We start from the raw sequence: 15,560 nt of genomic DNA, 5'->3' as shown, positions 1-15,560 counted from the left end.
GATAAATCCACACACCTATGGACACCTTATCTTTGACAAAGGAGGCAAGAATATACAATGGAGAAAAGGCAATCTCTTTAACAAGTGGTGCTGGGAAAACTGGTCAACCACTTGTAAAAGAATGAAACTAGAACACTTTCTAACACCATGCATAAAAGTAAACTCAAAATCGATTAAAGATCTAAATCTAAGACTAGAAACTATAAAACTCCTAAAGGAGAACATAGGCAAAACACTCTCTGTCATAACTCACAGCAGGATCCTCTATGATCCATTCCCAGAATATTGGAAATAAAAGTAAAAATAAACAAATGAGAGCTAATTAAAATTAAAAGCTTCTGCACAACAAAGGAAACTATCAGCAAGGTGAAAAGACAGCCTTCAGAATGGGAGGAAATAATAGCAAATGAAGCAACTAACAATTAATCTCAAAAATATACAAACAACTCCTGCAGCTCAATTCCAGAAAAATAAATGACCCAGTCAAAAATGGGCTGAAGAACTAAACAGATATTTCTCCAAAGAAGACACACAAATGGCTAACAAACACATGAAAAGATGCTCAACATCACTCATTATCAGAGAGATGCAAATCAAAACCAAAATGAGATACCATTGCACGCCAGTCAGAATGGCTGCAATCCAAAATTCTACAAGCAATAAATGCTGGAAAGGGTATGGAAAAAAGGGAACCCTCTTACCCTGTTGGCGGGAATGCAAACTAGTACAGCCACTAGGGAGAACAGTGTGGAGATTCCTTAAAAAACTGGAAACAGAACTGCCATAAGACCTAGCAACCCCACTGCTGGGCATACACACCGAGGAAACCAGAATTGAAAGAGACACATGTACCCCAATGTTCATCGCAGCACTGTTTATAATAGCCAGGACATGGAAGCAACCTAGATGTCCATCAGCAGATGAATGGATAAGAAAGCTGTGGTACATATACATAATGGAATATTACTCACCCATTAAAAAGAATACATTTGAATCAGTTCTAATGAGGTGGATGAAACTGGAGCCTGTTATACAGAGTGAAGCAAGCTAGAAAGAAAAACACCAATACAGTATACTAATGCATATATATGGAATTTAGAAAGATGGTAATGATAACCCTGTATGCAAGACAGCAAAAGAGACACAGATGTATAGAACAGTCTTTTGGACTCTGTGGGAGAGGGTGAGGGTGGGATGATTTGGGAGAATGGCATTGAAATCTGTATAATATATGTGAAATGAATCGCCAGTCCAGATTCGATGCAGGATACAGGATGCTTGGGGCTGGTGCACTAGAATGATCCAGAGGGATGATATGGGGAGGGAGGTGGAAAGGGGGTTCAGGATGGGGAACATGTGTACACCCATGTTGGACTCATGTTGATGTATGGCAAAAGCAATACAATATTGTAAAGTAATTAGCGTCCAATTAAATAAATTTATATTAAAAAAAAAACAAATACTGACATAAAACACCATCTGATACTCTGAAAATGCAGACTAGGCTACAAACTTAAAATATTTTGGCAATTAACAGTTCAACAAAATAAAACGTATTTATAATTTATACCTTTGCTCCATCTGAAATACTGTCCCAGTTTCCACCACTCAAAGAGAACTTTCCATTGCCTATACGCAGCAATATCTCTTCAGGAGTATCATTGGGCCCATTAGCAAAGGGAGTGTAGCTATCAAAAAAAAAGATTTAAATATACATGAGGGCCTAACATACATATTAAATCTAATTGAAAATGATGAGTATAGAACTACAAGCATATTTACTGTAGCAAATTAAGAATATCACCTAAAATTTCCCTTTACTGTTCCTATAAAATTTTACATTTCAAACAATGAACTTAATGAGTTATATAATGAAATGAGTCTTGCCTACATCAATCTATTTTTTTTTAACCTTTGATCTGTGAATCAATGTAAAATAAAGGTAGTTGTTTGTAACAATACATACTGAAAATCAACACAAATTTTGAATTCACAGGCATAAGTTAGGAACCTAAATATACCTATTATGAAGAAGGTAATTTTATACATTTATTGAATAGGCTCAAATTTATCAATATTATCAGTGAAAACAAAGTATTTTAAACTAATGTCTATGAAAAACTGGTTAAATATATCAATATAACAGAAAAATCCTTTATAGCCATTAAAATGACATGGATCAACAGTCACAGATAGGAAAACAAATACATTGTTTGAAGTTAAAGTGGTTTAGAAAATTATTACAGAATGACAAAAAGTGGTCACTTTTGTACCATTTTAAAAATGGTATTCAGATTTGGGGATAGAAAGATTTATGGCTAAAAAGTATGAGAAAGATGCCTTAATATGTTAACTCCCTCTAGTTGAGATAACACTAAACACACATACCTATCACATACACACAAAATGCTTTGTTTAGTCATAAAGTAAATATTTGGAAGTAGCTATCTAGAAATGATATCCAATGGTTTGAAACCAATACTGCTGACTGCTGTTCCCATGCAAACATTAGCTACTCTTAACTTTTAGCACTTCCTGTGGTCTATGACCGGAGAAGGCAATGGCACCCCACTACAGTACTTTTGCCTGGAAAATCCCATGGATGGAGGAGCCTGGTAGGCTGCAGTCCATGGGGTCGATAGAGTCAGACACGACTGAGCGACTTCACTTTCACTTTTCACTTTCATGCATTGGAGAAGGAAATGGCAACCCACTCCAGTATTCTTGCCTGGAGAATCCCAGGGATGGGGGAGCCTGGTGGGCTGCCGTCTATGGGGTCGCAGAAAGTTGGACATGACTGAAGTGACTCAGCAGCAGTAGCAGTGGTCTATGACTAAGTATTTTGTACATATTTAAAAGTACATGGAATATACTGACATATGTGATTATGATCAATGCAATAAATAACTTGGAGTCACTATTTTCATAACTTATCCTTATAAATCTCCTGCTATGGCAAGCATATTTAATTATCAGTTCAGTTCAGTTCAGTTCAGTCACTCAGTTCTGTCTGACTCCTTGTGACCCCATGTACCACAGCACGCCACGCCTCCCTGCTCATCACCAACTCCCAGATTTCACCCAAACTCATGTGCATCGAGTTGGTGATGCCATCCAACCATCTAATCCTCTGTCATTCCCTTCTCCTCCTGCCCTCAATCTTTATATTTAATTATACTAAATGCCTTTTTAAAACTGGAGAAGGAAATGGCAACCCACTTCCATATTCTTGCCTGGAAAACTCCATGCACCGAGGAGCCTAGTGGGCTAAAGTCCAAAGGGTCTCAAAGAGTCGACCACAACCGAGCACATCAGCACAGCCTTTTTAAAAAAGTTATACCTAAGGACATTTTGATTACGTTAAAATTCTTCAAATTCTATTTTATGCATTATACTTTGCTAAACCTAGCCTTTATCTACAGTTATAAATGTTTACTTCTAAATAAAAGTGCTACTTGTTATTAAGAATAAAATAGCACTTGTATTATTTATAAACTAACAATATTCAACATAATCCAATGGCTACATTTTTTAGTATTTCTTTATTCTTTTAACACATCTGCATGTGTTTCTGTATTTTAATATTCTGTTACTATTTTGTGTAGGTTTGTTATAAAGCTTAATCACACTGAATCTCTACTGCTAAGAGAACCAAAATGCAAGTGCTTAAAAAAAAATAACATCAGCAAGTGCAGTGGGTAAGCATCTGCTGAACTGTTAAATGATTTTATGCTAAGGTAAACATTTTGAAAGTGTAACACACTTAAACATAAAATATCAAAATAAGAATATATGCTTTATTTTTAGAAGTTTTTGTCCCAGTTGAACAATGTTTTAACTATTTGTCTAAATAATGCCTCATTAAACACCTTATGTTTTTTTTTTAAATTTTATAAGTATACAATATATAATATTTTAGAATAGTGATAGCATTTTCCTTAGGGGTAATTTTCATCTGTCCTCTTTCTAGATGAAAATATACAAGTGAAATTAAAATAATGATGTGAATTAATTTGAATATATAAATTCCTTACCCAGCCAACATTGTATAAAAAAGGACTCCCAGACTCCAAATATCACAAGCAGCATCATAGCCTTGTTGCATAAGAACCTGAGAAAGGAAATACTCATTATCTGGTACTACTCAGTATAACTCAGTTTAGTCATCTAAAAAAATGTTGTGTTTCTAATAATCTCACAGTGCTCACAATTTAAAAACTTAGCTCATTTTAATCTTTTCAAAATTAACTTAAAGGCAAAGTTTTCTGCAACTAACAAACATCCAATAAATAACTATTAATAAGGTGATTAAGCAATATGAATGATACAAAAAAATCCTTTTTTAAGATATGGTTCCTGATCTCAATGAACTTTCACTCCACCTCTTAGGAAAATCAGACATATCAAAATTTAAAACAACATGTACAGAGAGCTTCATATATTCTATACAGAATATTGAATTTTAACCCTGACACTGACTCTATAAGATAGATATTATTTCCATTTTGCAGATGAGAAAACTGGGGCAAATGTTAAGCAATTTGCATGATGTCACAAACCTAATGAGTGGTGGAGCAATTACTCTAGAGCCTGTGCCTTTAACATCTATGATAATTGCTTCTCTACTGCACAGGAGATGGTAAGATCATATATAATCTTATGAAAGCAAGATGAATTTATATTTTACAAAAAAGATTCATGTCTTTAAAAATTAGTATATTTCTGGATCAGAAACACACATTTGATAAATTCTGAATGGTTTCATTAATTTTTGATATCATAATTTAGGTAGCTCTTTTTTCTCTTGAGGCTAGCGTTAAATAAATATCTTCAATAAATAACATTCATTATATATTCATGTGAATTTTCCCTGTGAATTTAATAGCTAGTCTGAGGTGAAATGAGCTCTTTTTATTAAATTTAGAAAAACAAGCCCACTGATAAAGCCTTTGTAAATAGAAACAAAATAGAAACATTATTAATGCATTAATACTGGGGACTGCATAATCACCAGAATGGATATTTCATTTATAAAAGTCTAAACATATTAATACTTGGCTATGAAAATGGCCAAACATGAATAGTAAATATCTACCTTAAAATCCAAGGTAGATATGTATTATAATGTATATATTATACATATAAATATTTATAAATTATAAATTTATAAAATTTATATATTAAATTTTATATATAAATTAAATTTATACATTTTATTAAATGTTTATTTGATTAAAATTTTAATATAAATTCATAAATATATAAATTTATTGTAATATATATTTATATTTATAATGGTTTTTCCATAGTCAAAGTATATAAGAACACACATATGTACAAACTTGAGAAGCTGAAGAGGTTATCAAAATACCTATATAACTGGCTAATATAAATAACACAAGTGGAGACTACAAAGGCCCTAAAAAGAATAAGGTAGAGCTAAAACAGTTCACATCATAAGTCTAACCTGGCATCCTCTAGTGAAACATAAACCTCTTTTGCTTTATTCCCCTTCTATCTTTCCCTTTCTCATGACTTCTCGCAGTTCTGGGCATCACCATGTTTTCTCTGGTTCCCTTAAGACAGTATTTTTAAAGGTTCCCAGATGATCCAGTGCACAACCAAGACTGAGGGACTGCTTAGGAACTTGTTTTACAGGCAAGGTTTAAACAGTGAGTCAGCAATAGGTATTGCATACTCCCATAACCTTCCAAGTTAATGAGACGAAAGGCACTGGAGGTGTCATATTGCTTAATGTAATTAGGGCCAACCATGAAAAACCTGTTTCAGTTTTACCACACACAAACCCAGTTTGTCTGAGTAAAGAAGAGGTAGCCTACTCTTGTTCTAGAGCAGGTCTCAAAGTCCTATAATAATAAGAATATACAGCCATAAAAGAAACAAGACATTGTGGCGGAATGAATGAAAGTGCTAAGTTGCTTCAGTCTTGTCCAACTCTGTGCAGCCTTATGGACCATAGCCCGCCAGGCTCCTCTGTCCACTAGATTATCCAGGCAAGAATACTGGAGTGCGTTGCCATGCCCTTCTTCAGGGGACCTTCCTAACCCAGGGATCGAATCCAGATCTCTCATGCCTTTGGCGTTGGCAGGCGGGTTCTTTACCACTAGAGCCACCTGGGAAGCCCAAGAATGAAAGAGTACCGTGTAAAAAGTAACATGTTTCACACCTTCTTATTTGCATAAAGTTAAATACAAAGAAGATGGAAGTCAGAATTAAAGTAGTTAATGACGTTACCTTCTCTCTCATTTGGCTTCCCAAATCAGCAAAATGTAACAGAGATTCTCATTCCCTTTGCTCTAAAGTTCAAATTAATTCATATTTGGAGCAAAATACATGAAAGCCCAAAGCCAGAGCAAGGCAGAGTAATTTCACGTTGACTTTTTTTTTTGGCTGTGTTGGGTCTTGGTTGCAGCATGTGGGATCTTCATTGCAGCAGGCAGGCTTTTGGTTGCAGCATGAGGGATCTCTAATTCCCTGACCATGCCCCCTGCATTAGGAAGCATGGAGCCTTAACCACTGAACCACCAGTGAAGTCCCTCACATTTACTTATGTAAAAGAGTTACAGGCACAGCATCCATCCAATGTATGGTAAATTCTTTAAGTTCAGGATTATTCTTAGACCTTAGTAGGCATTAAATATTGGTTGAATAATAAGATAGATTTGCTTTTTAAAAAAGAACAAAATATTTTTGAGATATACTAATTTTTGTGAAGTAGACATAATAGAAAAGTACATCTATTAAGTAAGTAAGTCTTAGAAGGTAACTAAATTGATGCATATCAAAAAAGGAATAAATTGTTTCTTACTAAGCTGAAATTGTACTACTAATTTGTTTCTCTCTTAGTAAGTAAGGGCTTTTTATGCACTGTGATGAAATAATGAATTTATATTCTCATAAATGCTATTATTGAACTTCACATGGATCAGTAGTAAAGAATCTACCTGTCAATGCAGAAGGTGCAGGAGACAAAAGTTCAATCCCTGAGTCGGGAAGATCCCCTGGAGGATAAAACAGTAACTCACTCCAGTATTCTTGTATGGGAAATCCCATGGAGCCTGTCTGGCTACAGTCCATGGGTCCACAAGGAGTTGGACATGACTGAAAAACTGCACACGCATGCACAAATGCTATTATTTATTCAAATATCTACATGGACATTTGAATCTTTCTGATTCTAGTTTAAAAGATAATACATTTCATACAATTCACTAATAATTTTTGAAAGAGTCTGAAATTTAAGAAACAAATCTTACCCCAAACCTCTGTTTTTTATTCATAACCATTAATAAATATGCATTCATTGCTGGCAGAGAACTCAGACTTGATAATAAAACTTTTTAAAGCATTTTGAAGATACAAATAATATCCTAGCCAAAGGCACTTCAGACATTAAAGGTATTAGTTACAGAGAAGTGGTCTCTACTTGCCTGCCTGAAAACCTTCACTATTACAATGCTGAAAGTGTCTAACTACAATGGAAGTCTATTAGGATAAAAAACATCAGTGAGCTATATCCTACTCTGCAGACTTGCACTCACTTGAAAATGTTTATCTAACCATTAATCTAAACATAGACATGTATATTTTTCATTTTACTGTCTGTTTTAAGATCTTTATTTGGGACACATTCACTCTTAACCTTTTCCAGGGAAAAGTACCCATTATACCAAGGAATCTAGGTCCACAAGATTAAGTGAATATTAAAAACATCAGCTATTAAAATGGTTATTCTATACTCTACTGTTGTGTCTACTGCATAAATATTCTATAACATTTATGACTATATGCTCTATATCTTATAGAAGAGCCTTATCCTCAATAGTCTATATTTCTATTCTATAAAAATATTAAAATGTCCTAGAAAAGCTAATTTTTTTAATGTCTGAGTTATATCCCTTACACCTGAGGGCCTTACAATAACCCCTTCTTGGATCATGCATCCATATCAATTTTCTATGAATATACTTAAAACGTAGATTAAAGCACATCCTCTGGACACATACATAATTTCTTATAGGGCAAATCTTATCATTAAAACCCTAAAAGCAGGTGTTATATTTCTTCCTCAACATTAACATCTTAAAGGAAGATTAAATAAATTTTAACATGGGGATTTCTCATTATAAGAAAGTTACTTTCCCACTTTCTACATTTTCATTTTCAACACTAGAAAATTATTTTTCTAATAGCTACATTAAATACAGACTTATTGATATTTAAATATAAGAAATATGTTTATATTTTTATAGAAATATAAAAAGTATAAAAATATTTTATATCTGATGTGCAATATTTTCCAGAAGAGCTAGTATTTAGTGTAAAATAAATAAAAATATGTACATGAGATAAGAATTCATCCTCAAATTATTTTATTCTTCCTCTGACTTGATAAACTCTATTTTTCAAATCTGAGGATATCTGTGTACTTGGATTTATGTTAAACATATGATAATTCATGAGTGAGCATTGTTTGTAACATTTAGGAATAATTCTTGACTTTTATGAGCAAAACTTATAAAGAATCTATATAACCAATGCCATCCCTGATTCATTTTTTAATCAATCATACTTTTACTGCAGTGGGTACTGTTACCATCAAAGCTTCCATCCCCATTATCAGAACTGACAAGACTGCTGGAGCTTGCCAAATGTTAAACATGCACCCCTTGACTTCCTCAGCATCATCTTTCTGGACTCTATTCTTTAAGATCTACATATGAATGTTATCTGCCAAGAAAAACCCCCCTTTTTATAAATATCCCTGTAAAGCTGTTTTCTTCACGAATTAGAAGATCTTACAGACAATCAGGGATGGCACTGCCCATGTTATGTATAATTCTAAACAATATAAACCATCTCATGTTCAGCACAAACCAAAATATCTGAAAACCTATCCTGACTTTGTGAATGCTGGGTCTTGAAAAAATCATTTAAGTACTTTGAGTCTCAGTGTCCTCATTTAGAATATTTAATATGTTGAAGGTAGAGTTACCTCTACTCTCTGACCAGTTCTAAAATGGTATGATTCTGAAACCATTATAAAACCCAACAGAATAGAACAATATGATTATTATATTCAGGTTGGTTGCAGATGCTAGTTATTAGTCTAAATATTTATATTGGGCATTATCAGAATTCAATGATTTAAAGAGCTTTATAGTTGGGAAAGGGCTTCTCTGGTGGCTCAGACAGTAAAGAAGCTGCCTGCAAGCAGGAGACTTGGGTTAGATCCCTGGGTTGTGAAGATTCCTTGGAGGAGAAAACGGCATCCCACTCCAGTATTCTGCCTGCAGAATTCCATGGACAGAGGAGCCTAGCGGGCTACAGTACATGGGGTCACAGAGTTGGACACGACTGAGTGACTAACACAAAGGACAAGATCACTTGGCTTTTACTATCTATCATAAAGCTGACATATAAGACACCAAATGCAGTCAACTAAAGGAAAAGAATAAAAGGCAAATAATGAAGTTTTAAAGAATACCTCAGGTGCTACAAAGTTTGCAGTATAGCATGGAGTTAACAGAAGTCCATTTTCTCCTCGAAGTTGTTTTGCAAACCCAAAATCACAGATCCTAATGGAGTCTGCATTGGCTGATTCATCCATGTATAAAATATTACTAGGTTTAAGATCACGATGAACAACCTTGAACATTAAAAAAAAAAAAGGATGACATTTCTATAGCTAACTATTATAAGTTAATATATTTCCAGGAAAAGAAACTGTCTCAATCATGAAATTTTGAAAATGACACTTTCTCCAACCTTGATAGCCTTGACAACCTGAAGTATATAGGTGAATTATCCCTATCAGATAGATGTGCCAGTTTTTATCAGGCCACTAGTTTTTTTAATCATTTTCAATCTCAAAGCTGAATTCTCAATTCCACTTGTAGACATAATGAACTAAGACTCTATTCAAACCTCCTCACTATGGTAACCAAATATGAAACCTGAGTTAAAAGAAAAAAAATAAACTACCTTGAAGATATTGGAGAATGAGCAAAAGGAGATAAGATTCTGGTAGGGAGTACATACTTGGCTCTTTGAAGGAGGGAGTTGCATGAGTAGGTTCCCATATCTGTGGCTTTTAGCAGAAAGCTATGTACAGTTCCTATGGCACACAGTGGTAGTGAAGGAATGCAGAAAAGCCCATGATCTTTCTGGCCTGGAGCACCAGAAAAGAAATGCTGGGAAACCATGAATGCTGAGTGGAGGAATACAGTAAACTAAAGAGCCAAAATGGACCCTTGAATAAAAAATGTGTAAAGGAAGCTCAAATGACAAAAGATACAAACAGAAACTGCAGCTGCTGCTGAAAGAGCAGAGCTTTCAGTGCAAACCTTAAGAAAATCACCCACTGAAAACAAAAGAAAACTAAAATAATCATTGGAGAAAAAAAATAACAGAATATAACAAATCTCCACAAGTTAAAATTCAAATGTGCAGTACACAATTCAAAATTTTCTGATCATGAAGCACACTCTTCTAAAAAAAGGACAGAGTTTCAAGAAAAAAGAACATCTATTCCAACTCCAAGATAAACCATGTTAGGCTTAACAGCAAGTGTCTTAAAGTGCCTATTATTATACGTGATATGATAGATATGCTAGCTAATGCTATGATGGTAATCATATTTTAGTATATACATGTCTCAAATCAACATGTATATCTTAAAGTCACATAATGTTATATGTCAGTTATAGCTCAACAAAATGTATTGTTCAAAATTGAGAAGACTAAATACTAAAAATTTAAAAAATAAAGTCACTATTATAACTATCTTCAATAAAGTAAAACAAAACATGCTTTCAATGCATGAAGTGAGCAGAAAAAATAGAAACAATAAGAGCTAAATAAAATGCTAGACATACATAAAATATTCCAAAATTCTTCACGTGGTGATTTTTCTACTGATACTATCCACTTCATTTCATTTAATCCTATATTTAATCAGCTGTTTACTACATTACAAGCTCTTTTGAGACAAGGATCAAGACTTAAACTCATGGTTGAATCTGCAACACCTTTTACATTGTCCGGCATGTAGAAATGCTCAATAAATGTCTGTCATTAATTTATTTAATTGATGCATTAATTTATTTCTAAAATAAAAGATGCTTATCATTTTCTTCTTGAAAATTATGGCCATCCTTTATTTTAGAGAATGTTGATAAAAACAATCAAATAATTAATTATAGAACTATCATACAATTTATATTTCAAAGTGCTGAAAATATACTCTATAAAACCATAGTGAAAAATGAATACTCGCCCATGTAGAATGTTCACTAAGCCAATTCTGAGTTGCTCATTTTTTTTAGTTTATACTTAAGTGGGTATGTGTCCACTAATACAACTGATTCAAACTTAAAATTCTAAATTCTTTGTGACTTTGTTTCCTTGTGTAGCTATATATATAATAGAAGTGACCTTTTTTGGTAATCCAATTAATTTGTTTTATGAAGAGATAGGAAACAAAATAACAGATCTGCTCTTTCAATAGAAATTTTAATGTATACTTCAAGTGTTTAGAATCAAAAATTCTTACTGTATTGGGGAAGGGATTGCTAACAATCAAACAGTTCTGCCAGAACTTTATGTGATAGGCATAGTATAATTTGCTAATTAGTCTGTGTTTCACTTTCAAGTCTGATGAGGTTTAATAAATTAAAAGTCAAGGTTAGATATTTATATAATTCAAACCACTTTAAAATTAACATGCTATTAAATTGGTACTAACAGGTAGAGAGAAGAAAATTTATAATAAGGTATTACCCAATTTCCTAAACTTATAACCTTCACTACATAGTGAATTTTATTAGGCTATTCCATATAAAAATATGTGATAGAAAAAGTAATTCATTTTAGGTATCATCTTCTATATAAAATTTTATGAAGATATAAGTCCCAGAATTAAAAGGAAGAATATAACTACAACTTACTCCTTGACAATGAAGATAGTCAACTGTCTTAGTTATTATAAACAGTACATCACTAGCTTCCCGTTCTGAAAAACATTTCTGTTTGAGAATACGGTCAAGTAGCTCTCCTCCTTTCATCAAATCCGTAACAAGGTAAACATATCTACCATCATCATAAACCTAAAAAAAGAACATATTTTTAAAATGTTATTGTTTATAATTCTGAAAAGTTTTCAATTATATTTACTTTGATTTTCGAATGAACCTCTACTATTAAAAATACACTATTCCTTTAGTATTAATATAGTACAGACCCTACTGAAGATTAAACTGGCTAAACAGACTCAACACCATTCTGTGAGACCATGTGAAACATATAATTTTATTAACTTTTGAAGATATCTGTTATACTTCATCAAGGAGTATAAGTGGAAAAATACAACTCTGTGACTCTCAAACAGCACCTATGACATTTCTGACTGTATTATAGCCACTTTTTCCTTCCTTAATAATAGTAAGCTTCCTTTTGGCAGTAAATATGTTGTTTTTTAATATCCTCCTCACATTCTACTATCTGACCTGGCAACTTAAATATTTGTTGAATTCAAATGTATATAGGAGAACAAATAAACATGTATACCCTTTTACTCAAAGCACATGATATTTACATCTACACATATAAACACATACATGTAGACATATATCTATCTATATACACACATAGCATATATTTATGTATATGTATAAAGTACTATTTAAGGATTATAAATCAAAATGTATATCATATTATCAGAAAAAAACTGATCAAGGAGATGGTTTGTCAGCATTCAGTAACATCTATTAATATGAGTTCACTTTAAAAAAAACTACAGAATAATATTTCACCCAAGCAACAATCCACAGTGCTACAGTCAACTGCTGAATCCACAGTGCTACAGTCAACTGCTGTACAATCAAAGAAATAAAGTCTCCTAGAATTTGGCAGATTCGTTATCTCTTCTATCTTGTATATTTGTATTACTAGAGAATAATAAATGCTGCTGGTGATGTTGTCAACTAGTTAACCAGTTAGAATATATTCAAGTAATCAGGACACTCATTTGCTAACCATCATAGTTCCTTTCTGATATTCTACAAGGAGGGTAAGAGTGCAGAATCATAGGGATAAAAGAATTGAAGTGGCAAATTTAAGAGTCTTAATATTTTATGGCATGAAAGTAAACATACCATGGATATGGAAAGTTCAAAGTCATAACTTCATTAGCTTAGCAGATACATAGATTTTTAAATACCTACATCCTTTAAAGTGATAATGTTGGGGTGTTGTCCATAGCGCATTAAAATTTCAATTTCTTCTGAAGGGTCTCTCTTAATTTTGTCAATGATCTAAGAAACAAGAAAAATCAGAGGAAAATTATTTTCTTTGTCTAAAAATGAATGACATGATTTCAATTTGGTTGTATTTTCAAGCAAATAATAAAACTCAAGAGTGATGCTTACCTCATATTATTTAATATTTAAAAATTTCCTATAACTGAAACTTAATAAAAAACAACATAGTACTTTCCTCAACATTATATTCCATCTAACTGAAAATATACCAACTGATAATTTGATCAAAATATGACAGTAATTGTCCCAATTGCTCAATCTTAGCATACTATGTGACAATAAAATTACTCAAAAGCAAGACATTCAAAAAACATATTGCTTCTCCAAAATAACATCTTTTTTACTGAACAAAATAAAGTCTTGGTAAGAAATTCAAAATGAAATTATTAAGTCAAGAGTTTTACTTCATCATTTTATCTTTGCTTTCTCTATTTGCTCCACTGAAAAACTGTCAGTTGGCAATTTAACTTACACACATTAAACAACAACAAAAAAAAATGTTAGCCTCAGAGACAATACCTTCACTGCAAATTCCATGTTGGTAGTGGTGTGTATGCATCGCTTACAAACAGAATAGGAGCCAACACCAATATCCTCTTTCAATTCATACACTTCACCAAACTGTGCAGCATTTCCATTTACCTGTTTTTGTTAAAAAGTAAAATACAAAACAACAATATGGTTTCACATTTTTTGTCTTTTCTCCTAAGTATATGTTCGTCTTAAATCTTTAAAAAATCAAGAGTAAGTCTAGAGAAATTTTATCAGTATTTATAAATGGCTTACACAGTTTCTAGGTGATCTGAGCATACAGATTCTGAAGGCTTTCTAGATTGCCAAAGCCAATATGATAAATCAACTAGCTAATGTATCACCCATTACATTTTCTTGACAAAAGACATCACATAAATACGGAATTAAAAGCTACTACTGTCTGCATTTTTCCCAAAACATGGAAAGGTCTTTAATTCATCATACATAGATAAATGAAGAAGTTAAAAATCACTGTAAATCAATCAGCAATAATGGGAAGAAATAATTATCCCTAATCTGAATAATCTATGTGTAATTTACCTGAACAATTGGTAACACATTTGCACTTGTGATAGGAGTGATTTTATATTCTTCTGCAATAGAAGTTGCAACAAAGCTGAATCCTTTGAAGAGTTGATGAGCATTAGCACTGGCTGGCAAACCAGGAGAATCTAATGTCCAAATAATTAAATTTAATTAGAATTAACAGTTTTATGATATGAAATGCCAACATTTCTTTGAGTATAAAGGAAACCATTAAATGTTACCATCAGACATACTATATTATGTATTTGATTTATTGTATATTATCTGTTTCCCAATCAATGGACATGAGTTTGAGAAAGCTCCAGGAGATGGTGAAAGACAGGGAAGCCTGGCATGCTGCAATCCACGAGGTCACAGCATCAGACCTGACTGAGAGACTGAACAACAACAATAATACTAGTATGCAAGCTCCATGTAGATTATGATTTTTGTCTGTTCAGTTCAGTTCTGCATCATCACTGCTTAGTATTTACATAGTAGGTATTCAATATTTGTGGAATGAATATATGAAACAGATGTCAATAAAAGTAAACCACATTAAATTCTGAACCATAAGAGTTAGAGAGATATATCTCATATCTTACTTCCTACTCACATTCTCTAATGCATTATCATGTCAAAAACATTTTTAAAATAGAAAATGTTCACCCTTTGCTCTAGTCCCTGCTTCCCTAATGAACATTAACCATATAAAACCTCTACTTGAAACGTGTCCAAGCAATGCTAAATAGGATCTACACTTCTACACGGGGCAAACCACCCTTTGCAAACTCATAATTCTTTCCGTTTTTAATCTAAGAAGCTAGTTAATTTTTTTTTACCATCTAAATGAATAAAAGCCCTGATTTTCACACATAAACATGCATTACCTTTAGGTGTTTTTGCAGTAAATTCAGGATCAAAACAAAAAGCATCATCTGGTTTTCCAGAAGCAGGTTTGAAAGGAGGCTGGATTTCTCTTTTATATAATTTCTAGAAGAAATGGCAGAATGATACAAAAACTTATTAACACTTGAAAAACTACTAAAGCAGAATATGATATTCACAGTCCTTAACAGAAGACTCACAATTTCTTAAATGAAATTTCAACAGGGTTCAGATACCTATAAACCAAATTCTAAATTCTACCCTGTTAACCAA

The 15,560-nt window shown here is 32.8% G+C and overlaps 1 protein-coding gene across 3 annotated transcripts in view; it reads right to left on the bottom strand.

Moving 5' to 3' along the window:
- Positions 1-15,560, bottom strand: part of RPS6KA6 (ribosomal protein S6 kinase A6) — a 177,159-nt gene that overhangs the window by 38,552 nt on the left and 123,047 nt on the right. For all 3 annotated transcript variants that reach the window (XM_040265626.1, XM_040265628.1, XM_040265627.1), the window contains 8 exons: positions 15,290-15,392; positions 14,415-14,545; positions 13,860-13,982; positions 13,245-13,334; positions 11,970-12,128; positions 9,509-9,670; positions 4,035-4,111; positions 1,571-1,688 (listed from right to left, as the gene is read on the bottom strand). In XM_040265626.1, the coding sequence (XP_040121560.1) occupies positions 1,571-1,688; positions 4,035-4,111; positions 9,509-9,670; positions 11,970-12,128; positions 13,245-13,334; positions 13,860-13,982; positions 14,415-14,545; positions 15,290-15,392 (963 nt within the window). The remainder of the gene's footprint in view (positions 1-1,570; positions 1,689-4,034; positions 4,112-9,508; positions 9,671-11,969; positions 12,129-13,244; positions 13,335-13,859; positions 13,983-14,414; positions 14,546-15,289; positions 15,393-15,560) is intronic.

The sequence above is a fragment of the Oryx dammah genome, unplaced genomic scaffold (assembly GCF_014754425.2).
Source record: "Oryx dammah isolate SB20612 unplaced genomic scaffold, SCBI_Odam_1.1 HiC_scaffold_23, whole genome shotgun sequence".
Classification (NCBI taxonomy): Eukaryota; Metazoa; Chordata; class Mammalia; order Artiodactyla; family Bovidae; genus Oryx; species Oryx dammah.
Note: the sequence above shows the minus strand (reverse complement) of the source record. Positions and strands in the feature narration are given on the sequence as shown.